General features: G+C 45.1%; 1 protein-coding gene across 2 annotated transcripts in view; it reads right to left on the minus strand.

Annotated features, from left to right (window-relative positions):
• Positions 1-16,610, minus strand: part of LOC123749987 (tetratricopeptide repeat domain 30) — a 77,650-nt gene that overhangs the window by 16,700 nt on the left and 44,340 nt on the right. For both annotated transcript variants that reach the window (XM_045732117.1, XM_069303399.1), the window contains 7 exons: positions 15,838-15,973; positions 11,937-12,101; positions 11,417-11,496; positions 10,553-10,741; positions 8,144-8,340; positions 5,710-5,920; positions 5,179-5,354 (listed from right to left, as the gene is read on the minus strand). In XM_045732117.1, the coding sequence (XP_045588073.1) occupies positions 5,179-5,354; positions 5,710-5,920; positions 8,144-8,340; positions 10,553-10,741; positions 11,417-11,496; positions 11,937-12,101; positions 15,838-15,973 (1,154 nt within the window). The remainder of the gene's footprint in view (positions 1-5,178; positions 5,355-5,709; positions 5,921-8,143; positions 8,341-10,552; positions 10,742-11,416; positions 11,497-11,936; positions 12,102-15,837; positions 15,974-16,610) is intronic.

Raw genomic sequence — 16,610 nt, forward strand, 5'->3', positions numbered from 1 at the left:
AGCAAGCACCATGCTGACCAGACGAAGGCGGGTCTGAAGGCAGAGCTGAACCCGAAACGGGCACCAGTGTCCTACCACGATGAGTGGAACCCCGAGTCCTGGCACGACCTCCCCGGGACCCCTGGTGAACCAATAAGTTAGACATAGGACGGCAACTGGCCAAAGCAGCCTGAATATACTGCACCACGGCCGAAGGAGCATAAAGCAAAGGACAAAAAGGCGAAGACATCCTAAGAGCCAGGGCCCAGGCCATTTCCAAAGAGGAGGCAAGCCACGCCTGCCAACACGCGAGCCGGAAAGAGTAGAACAGGAAAACTGCATCCCGTAAGATCGGCGCAAGCAGCTTCAACAAGGCAGACGACGCGTGCACCGCCGAGACCAAGGCACCAGACCCCGGAATGGCCCCGAGTGCCCCTACATCCTCCCCAAGCCAGTCCGAAGACAGCTCCAGGAGGGAAAAGAAGCGCAAAGCCGAAACCAAGAGGCCTGGGGTACGCAAGTCCTCGGCCACCTGCACAGTCGACAGGGAGGGAACCTGCACATGGAGCTGCTGAACGCCAACATCCCAGGAAAGGGCAGGAGCAAACAAGCACTCATTGAGGTCCTCATGGTCAGCCCCCCCTCTCCCCAGGAAAACCTGAACAACCATCAAGACCTCGCGCCACTCAAGCGTGCAGGAACGACAGAAAGAATGCCAAGCCTCCAAGGCAAAAATAGTTCAGTCCGTCAGCCAGGACGACTCCGGAACCTCGTAACGGACCCAGAAAGAGAACGAATTCCCAAACCTGAAAGACAATGGATCCATCACCGAGATGTAATCTGGGTCACGCAGGAGGTAAGGAGCGAGGGCTGCCCGCACTGCAGACGGTTGGATGCGGGAAGCCATAAACCTCCAGAAAGACGAAACTGACACACCCGTGGGAACAAGGGGAGGGGCAGATGCCAAATCCAACTTGTATGCAGAGGGGGGAAGAAGAGAACCCCCACTCCTTGTAATAATAAGCCCTGCTCCGAGGGTAGAAAAACCCAGGCAGGGCGCAAGGCCCCCAAGTCACATCCACCCCAGCCCCAAGATCCCCCTCCTCAGGACCCGGGGCCGAGTCATCCCCTAGAGCACCAGCCCCCTAAAGAAAAAGCCAGTGCAGCCGAGTAAGCCGAACAGAAGGGGGCCCACTGGTCAGACCCAGAGGCTTCGGCAGGGAGATCGGACTCGAATGCCTCCGTCTCCACACCGGAAGGGGCATCCCCCAAGATCGCTAGAGACTCAAGACCATCTAAACCCTGCCTTGATCCCAAAACCCTCAGACACTATGGGCCAGAAGCACAGGGAGGGGGGGGGGCCCAGGACGCACCACAGCAGGGAAAAGATGAGGGGTGTGGACTGAACCAAGGTCGAAGCGACCCTCACCCCTCAAGTCCGGGTCCCTATAAGCAAAACGGGGCAGCCTCAGGGGATCCGGGCGAACAACCACCCAAGTGCGCTGCAATAACCTAAAACGAGCATGCAACACCTGTGCCGCCTGTATCCGTAGAACATCATCTTGAAATTGGGTAAACCGAGTCACTAGCAAGCAACAGAACTCGCATGACTCCGGGTCGAAGGTGTCACCGATCCAACAGGCAGCGTGACTAAGGCAAAAACCATGAGGGTCACCCTGAGTCAAGGGGACCGAGCAACCCTCGAACTCGCACAAAGCGAAGGGGTACTCCGGGAACACATCCATCAGAACCACGCACCCCCTAGGGATTTCCCAGGGTCCTGAGCACTTAACGGAAACTCATGCCCAGGTAATCCCAGGCAGGGTACTGCTAACCGGCACCCAAAACTACCAAACAACTGTCTAAAGCTGAACCCCAGGGACGTGTACACTCACAGGGACCTAGCAGGGGGCACCACCATAAAAAACCGTGCACAGGTCAGGCACAAAAAAGGGGGAAACAAGGCAGACCCCCCAACAAGGCGAAAACAAAAAGAAAAACAAAACCCCGCAAGAGGATGATGTACCCCAAGGAACAGATCCGGTCACTGTAAGTGGTGAAAACAAGCTACGCAGTACCCGGCGCCCCACCAGTGCAAACTGCCTCTTACCCTAAGGTAAACCTGGAAGACAAAACCCCCCAGCACCCAAAGGGCAGCCGAAAACCAAACAGTAATACTGCTTAGCAGAGACAGACCCTGAGGAACTTGTGGAAGGTAACCCCAAGCCCCAAGGGCTGTACTTACAGGGCACCTAGGGATGATAACCCTAGGTGCATGCAGCCCGACTACTGAAGAATAACTCCTGGCTCTCGCACCCCCCCAGATGACAGCACCACACTCAAAGCACGGTGCTGGAAAAGCTGGAGCCAAGCACATGACCTCCACCTCTAGCATCAGCCTAAGAACTGATGGGTGGATAGCTGGCGTGGGAAGGGGGGTCTGGTGCTCCCCTTTCCCCCTCCTGGGGAGGGAGGAGCTGCGCAGAAAGCGGTGTGGTGGTGTGTGACGTCATGCTCGTTTCTTTTAGGGGAGTTCTATCCAGTTGTTCAGCTTTTGGTAGCAATATTTTCACCGGAATAGGGGTTTGTTTTGGGGTGCTTACCTTTCTAGGTGCCTGACCCGGTCGATGGCAGACATAGAATGCTTCCAACCACACGGGGGTTTCTATAGGCCATTGTTCCCCATGCCTCTCTGAGGGGGCCAGGTTCTGGCTCGTGGTCCCTGCAGACCCACAGAACTCCATACACATGACTGATGCCAATGTCTGACATTAGCATATCAGCCTAGTAAGCTCCGGGGAGACGAAGGGGCTCCCCCCCCCCCCAGAAAAAAAACAATTGTCAGGGACAGGAAGCCCGAGTGTATTCCTACACGTTAGGCTTATATCACATCCCCTCCCCCCGAAAATTCCAAAAATCTTCTGGAAAACAGAATGAGGTAGTGTGGCATTTGCTTTTATTTATTTATTTATTTATTTATTTATTTATTTATTTCTGGTGTTTGTCTTTTCTTCCTGTTGCTCTTATTATGGATTTCCTGATCAAGTTTACTTTTAGGATCAGTATTTTCCCTAATACTATAGCTAGGTTATCTTGAGGTTATCTTGAGGTTATCTTGAGATGATTTCGGGGCTTTTTTTAGTGTCCTCGCGGCCCGGTCCTCGACCAGGCCTCCACCCCCAGGAAGCAGCCCGTGACAGCTGACTAACACCCAGGTACCTATTTTACTGCTAGGTAACAGGGGCATAGGGTGAAAGAAACTCTGCCCATTGTTTCTCGCCGGCGCCCGGGATTGAACCTGGGACCACAGGATCACAAATCCAGCGTGATGTCCGCTCAGCCGACAGGCTCCCTGTTAACTCCCTAGCTGTTAACAGCTTTGCTTTGCCTTTGCAGCTTCATTACAGCTTTAAACTCTGGTCAGCCGTATCACCTCGGGTAAGCTTTTTCTTACTGCTCTTCTATTTAATTAGATCCTGCTTGGACGTTGGACCGGTCTCCTGACACAACATGAGATATGCTCTACATCAGGAGCTTTCTCTTCATTCAAGTCTGGCATTCTTCATTTTGTATGAATCATCTGCTTTGTCATGGAGCCTTTTGGAGACATTTTTGGGGTTCTTCACAGCATAGTGGTTTTAGATAGGCTTTTCTTAACACCTAAGTCCATGTTTTCCAGTTATTGCCACATCTAGTACAATTATGTCATTCTTGACTCAATTGAGAATCCCAGGTGGGACTGAAATAATTGGGCACATTTCCTTTTACCTAATGCCTCTATTCACTTAGCAGTAAATAGGTACCCAGGAGTTAGTTAACAGTTGTGGAGTTGGGGGAGGTTCAGTAGTTCAACCTGGAAGCGAGGACACCTTGATACCAGCCTAAGATATATACATACACATGCTGCCTGTTCCCTGACAAAATGAATTATCTCCCAACTTATTCATTAGTTGGTGATTGTAGGTTAATCTTAGGGTTGAGGTCGTGTTTTGAGGAAGGATGCTATATACACTCTTTCTTCTCTTCAATGTTTTGCTCCATGATTTGGCCATGTAGATTTTGAAGCACAATTTGCACAAAGTAAAATAATACTTTCCTAAGATCCCTTGCCTGGATTTTTAGTGTGTGTGGGGTTTTGGATAGGTTCTTTTCCCCCCTGAGCTAATCCTCTGTAGTGCCTGCAGTGGTTCTTGATCTCTAGGTTCTATTAGTCTGGGTGCCATGCTGCTTGCCCTACAGCATTCCTTGTGCACTGCTCTGTACCAACAGGGTCTTTCCACTTATTTATTTACCATTTCTTTTGTTGAATATTCTAATCTAAGGAAGAAGTCAAATGAGATAGTTGAGAAGTCAGGTTTTGAGTTACTATATATGAAAGTGCATTTCTAAGTCAACATGTTGGCTGTACCCACTCTGATTCTTGTCTGTTTTATGATGTCACAAAGTATGTGGGATTGCCTGGGTGTGTAGGCCTGGAGGTATCTGAAATGCTGCTGTTTTGTTCTCATCAAATCAGTTACCCTGATTTAGGGAGCCGGTCGGCCGAGCGGACAGCACGCTGGACTTGTGATCCTGTGGTCCTGGGTTCAATCCCAGGCGCCGGCAAGAAACAATGGGCAGAGTTTCTTTCACCCTATGCCCCTGTTACCTAGCAGTAAAATAGGTACCTGGGTGTTAGTCAGCTGTCACGGGCTGCTTCCTGGGGATGGAGGCCTGGTCGAGGACCGGGCCGCGGGGACATTAAAGCCCCAAAATCATCTCAAGATAACCTCAAGATACCCAAGTAGGCCAACTGATAATTACTGAGAGCCGTTGGACCTGGACCTAATTTAAATTGTTATGAATGGACTGCTAACAATCCATCTGGGCTGTACTGAATGTTGACTAGTGAAACTTTAGCACCATTACAAACCTGCCAGGGCCACTTGAAAAGTATTTTTGTTGGTATCGGTGCTAACGTGTTATCTTGCCTCACCGTACATCAACCTTCCCTTCTAACACACACACACAGGATCTTATTTACTGTTGAAAGGTGCACACAATGCAACAGAAAAAGTAACTCAATCAGTCAAGGATTTTTACACTACCTATTTATTTTGTACTAATAAAATATTATTCAATAAGATTTTGCTTGCTGGATAAACTTGTGAATTGAACATAAATATATTTTGTGTGTAAAGATTATCTGATGAGACTTACCCTATAACAAGATTAACAATACACAAGTGATATATCTTCTTCTCTGGATCCTCATAGGCCAATTGTTCCTCCTCTTTCTCAATCTTCCTCATGAGCTCCTCAGCTTCCTCATTCTGACTGGTCATGATATAAGAGACGCACAGGTTGGCTAGAACAATGGCACTCACATTCAGAATCTGTGGAGAACACACTCATCAGATCACGGTAAACCTTCTCTTCAGTAACTATGCTTGCTGTTATATACAACTCATCAGCTGGCACTCATCAGGTGTATATAACACTATTTTCTGTAGCAACACTATTTTCTCTTCCTACAGTGTTTCTTGCTACCAGTAATTCAGGTACATTCTCTCATACGGCCAGCAATGGCATCACTACAGTATTACTGTACTTCTAAACAAATACTATTTCCTTGAAATAAAATAGCACCCAAATCTAAACAATTATACACCTTGAAATAAAGCAAAAATTATTCAGAAGAAACCTACTGTATATGCATAATTTTCCCAATTATATTTAATATATCCTTACATTGTCATAATTCTTCTTCACAATGGGTTCATAAAACCCAGTAGCTTCCTTGAATTTGTTCTCTTGCATAAATAGAACATGGGCTACATTCAACTTCCAAACATCAGATTCATTGCAGAACTCGACTGACTTTCGGAAAATTTTCTCGACTTGGGAATAGTTTTCCATATCCCAATATATCCTTGCCTGAGCCATCAAGACTGGGATGTACCTGAAAATATTGAAAATACAACACTTACAAAAATAAATAAATAAATACTGCATTCTCAAATGTCATTTAAAAACAAAAGGGAAAAGTTTAAAAACCTTAAACATTTAAAAACAAAAGAGAAATGTTTATACACATTTTACATGAAAAGTAATATTCTTCAATGTAAGGAGAGGTTCATTAAGAAGGTGAAGCCAAGAATGTTTGAGAGGGATGTAAACCTAGTGAAGGCCTAATATGAATAATTGGAATACTGATATATGATATAATAATACTGATAATACTGATATAAACGTGATATATGCAGATAATACAATTCTTATAACAGTGAGATAGGAATTATGTAGACTAGTTAAAGAGTTTCATGTGTGTGTAATTACCTAAATGTAGTTACACAATGAGAGCTATGCTCGTGGTGTCCCGTCTTCCCAGTACTCTTTGTCGTATAATGCTTTGAAATGTTATTAGCCTCTGAAATCAATTATTATTGAAATGATTTTGGCATCTACCATCTTCTCACCTAACTTGCTCCCACCATCTACCACCCTGTTTGTAAAAGGACATTTTCTAATATTTTTTAGCACTGTTGTTTCCTTGTCATATGATAACTGCACTACCCTGTGAATCAATGAGTGATGATAGCAGCTAAGGGGTTAATCTTCATCAACTGGTGGTGAAGGGAGAAGAGAGGGGAGGTGGAAGAGAAGGAAGAGAGGGGAGGTGGAAGAGAAGGAAGAGAGGGGAGGTGGAAGAGGGGGAAGAGAGGGGAGGTGGAGGATGAGGAAGAGAGGGGAGGGGGAAGAGAGGGGAGGTGGAATAGGGGGAAGAGAGGGGAAGAGGAGGAGGGGGAAGAGATGGGAAGAGGAGGAGGGGGAAGAGAGGGGAGGTGGAATAGGGGGAAGAGAGGGGAGGTGGAAGAGGGGGAAGAGAGGGGAGGTGGAAGAGGGGGAAGAGAGGGGAGGTGGAAGAGGGGGAAGAGAGGGGAGGTGGAAGAGGGGGAAGAGAGGGGAGGTGGAAGAGGGGGAAGAGAGGGGAGGTGGAAGAGGGGGAAGAGAGGGGAGGTGGAAGAGGGGGAAGAGAGGGGAGGTGGAAGAGAGGGGAGGTGGAAGAGGGGGAAGAGAGGGGAGGTGGAAGAGGGGGAAGAGAGGGGAGGGGGAAGAGAGGGGAGGTGGAAGAGGGGGAAGAGAGGGGAGGTGGAGGAGGGGGAAGAGGAGAGGTGGAGGAGGGGGAAGAGAGGGGAGGTGGAGGAGGGGGGAGAGGGGAGGAAGAGAGGGGAGGTGGAGGAGGGGGAAGAGAGGGGAGGTGGAGGATGAGGAAGAGAGGGGAGGTGGAGGATGAGGAAGAGAGGGGAGGGGGAGGAAGAGAGGGTAGGGGGAGGAAGAGAGGGTAGGTGGAGGAGGGGGAAGAGAGGGGAGGTGGAGGATGAGGAAGAGAAGGGAGGTGGAGGATGAGGAAGAGAGGGGAGGTGGAGGATGAGGAAGAGAGGGGAGGGGGAGGAAGAGAGGGTAGGTGGAGGAGGGGGAAGAGAGGGGAAGAGGAGGAGGGGAAAGAGAGGGGAGGTGGAGGAGGGGGGAAGAGAGGGGAGGTGGAGGAAGAGAGGGGAGGTGGAGGAGGGGGAAGAGAAGGGAGGTGGAGGAGGGGGAAGAGAGGGGAGGTGGAGGAGGGGGAAGAGAGGGGAGGTGGAGGAGGGGGAAGAGAGGGGAGGTGGAGGAAGAGAGGGGAGGTGGAGGAGGGGGAAGAGAGGGGAGGTGGAGGAGGGGGAAGAGAGGGGAGGTGGAGGAGGGGGAAGAGAGGGGAGGTGGAGGAGGGGGAAGAGAGGGGAGGTGGAGGAGGGGGAAGAGAGGGGAGGTGGAGGAGGGGGAAGAGAGGGGAGGTGGAGGAGGGGGAAGAGAGGGGAGGTGGAGGAGGGGGAAGAGAGGGGAGGTGGAGGAGGGGGAAGAGAGGGGAGGTGGAGGAGGGGGAAGAGAGGGGAGGTGGAGGAGGGGGAAGAGAGGGGAGGTGGAGGAGGGGGAAGAGAGGGGAGGTGGAGGAGGGGGAAGAGAGGGGAGGTGGAGGAGGGGGAAGAGAGGGGAGGTGGAGGAGGAGGAAGTGAGAGGGAGGTGGAGAAAGGGAAGAGAGGGGAGGTGGAGAAGGGGAAGAGAGAGGGGAGGTGGAGAAGGGGAAGAGAGAGGGGAGGTGGAGGAGAGGGAAGAGAGGGATGTTGGTATTGTAGCAATGTAAGAATACCTTTCCAAAACCTCTTCATATTCATTGACAGCAGTCTTGACTTGATCATCATCGTGATTCTGTCGAGCCTCCTGTACTACCTTCGTCAGTTTCCGCAGTAACTCTATATGACGTGATCCTAGTTCATCAAATTTGCGATATGCCTCCGATGCTGCAGTTTGTTGGGTAATCAGGGCATCAAGAAAGTCAAAGAGATGCTGAAATATTAAAATAAAATTTGTAAGCAGCAATCTATATACATAAAGTTACTAACCAAAACATTTTTTTGAGCTCAATTGGTAGTTCACATCACAGAACAATATTAACAAAATTGTTCTATTCACATTCCACCATTATTTGTGATCTTGGCATTTAACTCTGTTACCTTAAACAAAGGAATGCATATTTCCAAGGAGTAATGATTATGCTCAATAAATATTAAAATATTTCACGTGAAACAGAGGCACATGATGCAATAAACATTTTAGACAACAAGACGACAGCAAGGGTGACAGTCCGCAGCCACAACCACAACCACACTTTGGCTGAAACCAAGAAATGCAGAGAAGTCTAATGGAACATTACGTGACACCAACTCCAATATTAAGTAATACTTTGATTTTCAGTGGATTCCTAAGTACTTAGAGGTTGGCTTTAAAATTGGCAACCATAAGTTAGTCTGCCAAGTTCTATGTACAGTATACTCACATTATTTCAGGAAGATCTATCTAAGTTTGTTCTGCTACATGAAGCTCTAGGTGGATGTGAACTACTTAGTATACATCATACAGGGGACACAGGTGGAAACTTAGTACCCAGATGAGCCACAGAGACGTTAGAAAGAATTTTTTCAGTGTCAGAGTAGTTAATAAATGGAATGCACTAGGAAGTGATGTGGTGGAGGCTGACTCCATACACAGTTTCAAATGTAGGTATGATAGAGCCCAGTAGGCTCAGGAATCTGTACACCAGTTGATTGACAGTTGAGAGGCGGGACCAAAGAGCCAAAGCTCAACCCCCGCAAGCACAATTAGGTGAGTACAATTAGGTGAGTACAGGCTTACAGTGCAACATGAAGCTCTGTGGACGTGAACTACCTAGCATACACCATCATACAGGCTTACAGTGCTACATGAAGCTCTGTGGACGTGAACTACCTAGCACACACCATCATACAGGCTTACAGTGCAACATGAAGGCTCTGCATGTCTTCCACAACTCTATCTTCAAAAGAAGACTTGAATTTCATGCCAATAAGGCCTTATAATTTAAACCAAACATAAATAAATCATAATTCTACTAAATTTGTATACCTTAGTGACAGGAGCTGCCCTGGTGAGAATGGAAGCCTCTGTGAGAGTGGAAGCACCAGAGAGACTTCCTTGTTTTAATTCTTAAAAATGACATTCTTATGTTTGCTAACTTCCTATATGCTGCTGATGTTATCCTGTTCACATGAGCTTCTGGTGCCGGTATTGGGATTATGTCTGCTCCCAAGGCTGTTTCTTTTATTGTTTTTTGTAATTGCCTTCTTGTTATGGTACAGTTAAATACAGGTTTTCTGTCTCTCTGGGAGGGAGCCGGTGGCTGAGCGGACAGAACACGGGACACGTGATCCTGTGGTCCTGGGTTTGATCCCGGGCGCCGGCAAGAAACAATGGGCAGAGTTTCTTTCACCCTGATGCTCCTGTTACCTAGCAGTAAATAGGTACCTGGGAGTTAGTCAGCTGTCACGGGCTACTTCCTGGGGGTGGAGACCTGGTCGAGGACCTGGCCGCGGGGACACTAAGCCCCGAAATCATCTCAAGATAACCTCAAGATAACCTCCCTTACCCATTTTCATTATTCTTCACTTATTTGGATTGAATTCCAGTAGCCTGGAATTACTACTTCTCAAATGTGTTAAGGTCTTCTTGCAGCACTCTGCTGTCCTCTTCAATTATTAACCCCCTCAAACTTTGCAAACATCTGCAAACAAACATACGATCATATTCTCTCTGCGAGATCATTTACATAAATTATAAACAGCAATGATCTTAGGAGAGAGCCCTGTAAAATGTCACTTTCCTCACCTCTCCAGCCAGACTCATCTTCTCTGATTATGACCCTTTGTTTCCTGTCCGTCAAGTGCTCCCGTACCCAGTCCAGTGTATTTCCTTGTAATCCTGCTCTTTTTTTCCCTCTGTCTGTCTGTGTCTCTGTCTGTCTGTGTCTGTGTCTGTCTGTCTCTGTCTGTCTGTCTCTGTCTCTGTCTGTCTGTCTGTCTGTCTCTCGTGATTGTGGAAGTCCTGGTGATGGAAGAACACCTGGTGACAGTAGAAGCCCTGGAGATAGTAGAAGCCCTGGCAATATTAAAACCTGTGGTGCCAGTAATAACCCTGGTGGTAGCAGAATACAAGATAAATACAAAGGCAGTACTGAACAACTTACTGGTGTTAGGTATTTGTAAGTGAGATGAGCATTTTCTGCAAGGACATCAGCTGCTAAATGATAATACTCGTATTTACAGTAGAGAAGGAGAAGGTTACCAAAGGTTTCTGGAGGGAATGGATTTTGACCCAAAAGGAATTGCAGTTTCTCAAATCCTTCAGTTGGCTTCGTCTCCATGTTCATCAAAGCCTAGGAAAGAAAAGAGATTTGTATTTGATTTTATATTCTATAGTTTTTTTAATTTAACCCTTTTTAGTTATGTCCAATATTTCTATTTTTATTTATTCTTGTGATTCATCCCTGTTTATTTCAAATTGTCACTTTGCTTATTTTTACTTTAAGAAAATTGTATTTTATATAAATGCAGCGTTCATAATTGTGCAAAGGTAGGTACCTAATAAATGTTAATGCTAAATGCTAACACAAGACACTTGATTCAAGTTCAAGTATGTCTATTGAGATAAGAAAGAAATAGATCTCAAAGGGATAGAGTAGCTTAGGCTATTTCTAGCCCCCTAAAGATACTCGAGACAACATTCAAAACAACAACAACAGGAAATCCATAAAAGCCGTGATGAAAATTCAAGCTTATGCACTGGGTGTTCGAATCTTCATCATGGCTTCTACGGATTTTTTCACTGATGTAGTCCCATTAGTGTGATTATTCTCTGTGAACAACAATAGTATTGTTGTGACAACAACAACAACAGTAGTGCTAATAAAAATTAGCTCTACTGCTGAATCATCAATATTTCAAACACGCACAGATAAGATGGAAAAAATTATTCGAGTAACATCCTCTATATCAGATTGTTGTGAAGTGGACTTTGGAAATGGACATTATTCATACTACAATGTACATACCTGATTATGGAGAGTAACAGCATCAAGTTCTTCTTCTGAGCGTGGAGGCATGTCGGTCAGTGCTTCACGAGCAGCCTCAACTGGGTTGGCAAGAGCCCGTGTAAGATCATTTTGTTTTAAAATGTTGCATTATGAAAAGATCTCAGTCTAACTTACTTCAAACTGAAATGCAAATCATGTTAGAGGCTTTGCAAGAATGTAATACTCAAGCTCTCACAACCCAATGTACCTTGTAAATAAATTACTGTAAATAAATAAGCATAAGAAATTCAGCACTGTACCTTATCTATGTATCAGTGTATGATGTCAAAGGAGAATTATGCAAAGCTATGTGTTTTATGAATTAATCACTTTCAATCATTAACAGCCGGGTTGATTATTCTTCCGAGACACTCGAGCACCTTAATGATCTTGCTCAAGAAAAAAATATATACAAGCTATACAGGACAAAAGCAAAATGTGTGTCTACAGGGCAGTAGACACAGTGCTACATAATAACTCTTAAGAAGCAAAGACTCACAATTTTTTAGCTGGTACTCTATAGCAGCCTTCAGATTGAAGGCTTCGATGAGCGCTGTTTCGTGCAGCGTGAGGGTGTTGCCAACACTGCGCACCTCAATACCCTCAGTGGTCATACCCACACTCAGCTCTGGATGCTCTCGAATACCACGTTCAATTATGTCAGCTGTAATAAAATAAGAATGGTAATCAAAGTAGTGTCAAAAGTTTCTTTTGCTCCAGATGATGCCTAACATCTGTTCTTGAAAAAGTATTCATGATTCAGTAGATGTACAAAAAAAAATTACAACTTTATATTAGCCTGCAATATGTACAATGTTCTTTTATTCATGAGGTAAATGCGAGAAACATGGGGGATCATAAATATAAATGGTAATGCATGTACCTCACTGACTTCAACCCATCTTCATCTCTGAGCTCATTCATTCCTCAATTTCCCATTTATTGCTCTGTGCATCAGTGTTTGATATGATAAAATTCTTTAGAAGCAAAACATCTTGAACAAATAGTCTACTCTCACCTTGGTCCTTATCTACACTGAAGACTAATGCAAACTACTTTAGTTTGCAAACTAGTTGCAAACTAAAGTAAATATTAACCTAGCAACTGTAGGTTAATGAAGGGAATGAGGCGAGACAGTGGGAATGGTCAAAGTTATCTTTTCTGTAGAGGTCACATTTTGGGGCTAAAACATAAATTTTCCAAATAATATTTTCACATGCAGTACTTGTATAAAAACGCTTTAATTGGAAATCAAGTTTAAATCAGGCACTAGGCACAAATCAGTTTTAATATGGTGGGGGAGATGGCAGAGTGCAGTATTACCAATGGAGCTGTTCCTGGATTTCTTGCGAAATACCTATCTATTCTATTTGTACATTGTGGACTACGCTCTGGCAAGTGGATGGAACCTGCCAGATATTTTACATCTGCTCTATATCTGATACTTTGTTCTTCTAGTTCTCTTCCATAAAAGGATGACCTGTTGAAGAATTATTGCAGACATATCACATGTCTTCAGGTGGTTCACAAGTAATACTACGCATTGTTAAGGAAGAGTTAATATTAATACAGGTAATTCACTAGTATTCATAGAGGATATGCTGCTGCAGAAAAAAACCAGCGTTGAATGTAATGAAACGCCATTTTCAGGGTGAGTTCCGGAGGCTTCCCGGAGCTATCCAGGCTGATAAGAGATAGTCCTAGCTTTTGGCCTCAGTCGATGTGGGTGGCATTTTAGGCCTACCGGGGACCACAGCCAGAACCTGGCCCCCTCAGAAAGGCACAAGGAGCAATGGCCTATAGAAATGCACAGGTGATTTTGGAGTATTCTATGTCTGTCATCGACTGGGACAGGCACCCAGAAAGGTAAGCGCCTCAAAACAAACCCCTATTCTGGTGAAACCAACGAAAATAACGAAACAAGTGGACAGAACACCAAGGGGAAAACGAGTAAACAAGCATGACGCCACACGAGCCGCGCCGCACGTCTGCCCAGCTCCACCCTTCCCGGGAGGGGAAAGGGGGAGCCTCAGACACACACGCCAGCGATCCACACCTTCAGTTCCGAGGCTGGATATCAAAACACACGAAAACCACTGACCGGACGGAGAGAGGGTTGCCAGGGAGCCTCCAGGACTCGCCCAGAAAATGGCGCTTCATTACATTTAACACTGGTTTTCTGGGAGGAGTCCATACAGCTCCCTGGAGCTACTTCACCAAAGACTAAGGAAGAAGGGGACTTACCCAGGAGGCGGTCAGTGCTTCACACGTCAACTCGAAGTCGAGACAGGATGCAGCCGCCGATCCAAAGCGACACAGGCCCGACTAGGCCCAGGAACGTTCACGAAGTAGTGTGCAGCCAGGACCCTGTTCAACTACCAAAAACCCCGTGCCCGAATGTCAGCCCAGGGCATGTTCCCAAAAATGGCAGCAAAAGCAGCAAACTTACGAACGTCATGGGTATGGGGATAGGCCGCAGGCTGGCTAGACTTAACACTATTGCACTCCGTGCGGGTGTGCCGCAGAAATGACATCATGCACCGTTTGGTGTGGGCGAGCGTGCGGTGACACCAAAAAGTGTATACTCGTTTCAGTTTTCTCACCTTAATTCTCATGCTACATCGTTTGTTTTGGTGTCATTGTGTTCGCAATAGAATTTCCTACAGGGGTATATGCATATAAGATCCAAAAGCCCTCTGTGACTCCCCACAGCAAAGCCTAAAGTCGGCAAAGTTACCCGTGAGCATGCAAAATCCGTAAAATGTGTATACTCATTTCAGTTTTCTCACCTTATTTCTCGTGCTACGTCGTTCGTTTTGGTATCATTGTGTTTGCAATAGAATTCTCTACAGGGGTATATGCATATAAGGTCTAAAAGCCCAGCATGACTCCCCACAGCAAAGCCTAAATTCAGCCAAGTTACCCGTGAACGAGCACCAATTGGTACACCTGCAGACTAGTGTATATACTCGTTCAGTTTGATAACATAAATTTTTGTGTTACGTGTTTCATCTTGGTATCAAATTATTCACAAAATAAAGGCACACATTTTGAAACTAGTCCAATAATAATAGAATAATAAATGGAATTTTAGCAAATATTTTAACTTTTGGATACTTTTTGACGCTCATCACCACAAATTTATTTATATCTTTCCAGTGTTCTGACATCAATTTTCACGTCACGTCTTTCATTTTGAAATCAAATTTTGTGCAATCTAAAGGCGCTCATTTTGAAACCACTCACAGATTGATCGGATAAAATTGAAATTTTTAACAACTACAGTATTTTAATGAGTGACGCAAGACGGAGGCAACCGAGATGACTCAGGAGAAAAATACATGACGACGGACGTTGGCAACGGAGTGCGATAGTGTTAATTAATAACCCTGTGAACGACCTGAGAGACCCGTACCCGCGAATAGGGAAAAAGAGAAACCGGATCAGCCCAAAGTGCGTCCCCGGATACAGAAGCCGTGGCGCACAAATAACAACGGAGGGCCACAACCAAACATAAAACATGATGCACCCTCGACCTGACCAACCAAGCATCAACAACCCAAGGACCCCTCCGGAAAGCAGCAGACATCAGCAAACATCATCAGACGTCAGCAAACAAGACGCCATGCTTGTTTGCTCGTTTTCCCTTAGGGGAGTTCTGTCCACTTGTTTCATTATTTTTGTTGGTTTCACCAGAATATGGGTTTGTTTTGAGGCACTTACCTTACTGGGTGCCTGTCCCAGTCGATGGCAGATATAGAATGCTCCAAAATCACATGTGCATTTCTACAGGCCATTGCTCCTCGTGCCTCTCTGAGGGGGCCAGGTTCTTGCCGTGGTCTTCGGTAGGCCTAGAACTCCACCCACATCGACTGTTGCCAAAAGTTAGGACTATCCCCATCAGCCTGAATAGCTCCGGGGAGCCGTAGGGGCCCTCCCCAGAAACACGAGTGTATGATACAATGCAAAAAAAAGTCACAATAACATGGCTGAATAACGCTGACCAAACCACACACTAGAAATTGAAGAGACGATGATGTTTTGGTCCGTCTTGGACCATTATCAAGTCGATTGTGATTGTATGGTACAATGTTAACCATCATGAAAGAAAATATATTTACTGAACAGTATTTTATTTGACATGTGCACAACACCTGTATTTTGTTACTGGTTGGTTTAGAAATGTACATTCATATGCACTGCCGAACACCCTACTATAATGTTAATACTATACATCACGCATATGTTACAGTACAGTACTTATATATGGATGCAAAAATTAAACTCTGTGGTCCCGCTAATGGCTCATAAATAAAATTGTACTACACTATTTAAACATTTGAAAAGATATTTATATAAATATCTTTATATACAGTATGAGCATATACATGCGGTCTTACCAATATGCTTCAGGGCAGGAGCAAACTGCTTGAGACGATAGTGACACAGCGAGATGTTGTATGATAAATGAGGCTGGTAACCGGCCACTTGCAATGCATTGCCAAACTTCTGACAAGCTTCTTCATACCGTCCTTCCTAAATTTAATGTCAATATTAATACGTATTCGATACTGGACATAGAAATATGGTGTTAATATTTTTAGCACTTTTAAAACTATTTAAGACAAAGTCAGTTTAAATGTCCAAGGAAGATTATTTATAAGGCTGCTGCACAAGGAAGGGGGAACTCACTCAGGAAACGCATCAGCTGATCAGTCAGCTATATACTGTATTTACATGTATATAAATATTAACTTTGTATAGATGCATGATTGACCCTTTAATTGGGTCGAAAAATAATTGAAAAATATACCTTCTCCAAAATAGGAATTGAAGTGCATATGTTAAAGTAGCAGTGGAAATTTTACCGAGATCATACTGTACACTGTATTTAAAAAGTAGGCAGATTCTATCGATTATTATACGTCACTAGATCTAGTCTCCCACGATAAAATAGACAATAGTCTATGTAATGCTTGCTTTATGTCAATTTATACAAGGTTAAATATCTGCCAACAGTAATACAGTTTATAATAATTACATTTCAAGTTCCAACAGTAATTAAGTACTTAACTATTTAATGATCTACAAGGGTTACCAGATAAGGACCATGAAATGCAATAATAGTGGTACATATATTGGTACACATTATATGTAGGACACTGATCAATGC

Source organism: Procambarus clarkii, chromosome 50 (assembly GCF_040958095.1).
Source record: "Procambarus clarkii isolate CNS0578487 chromosome 50, FALCON_Pclarkii_2.0, whole genome shotgun sequence".
NCBI lineage: Eukaryota > Metazoa > Arthropoda > Malacostraca > Decapoda > Cambaridae > Procambarus > Procambarus clarkii.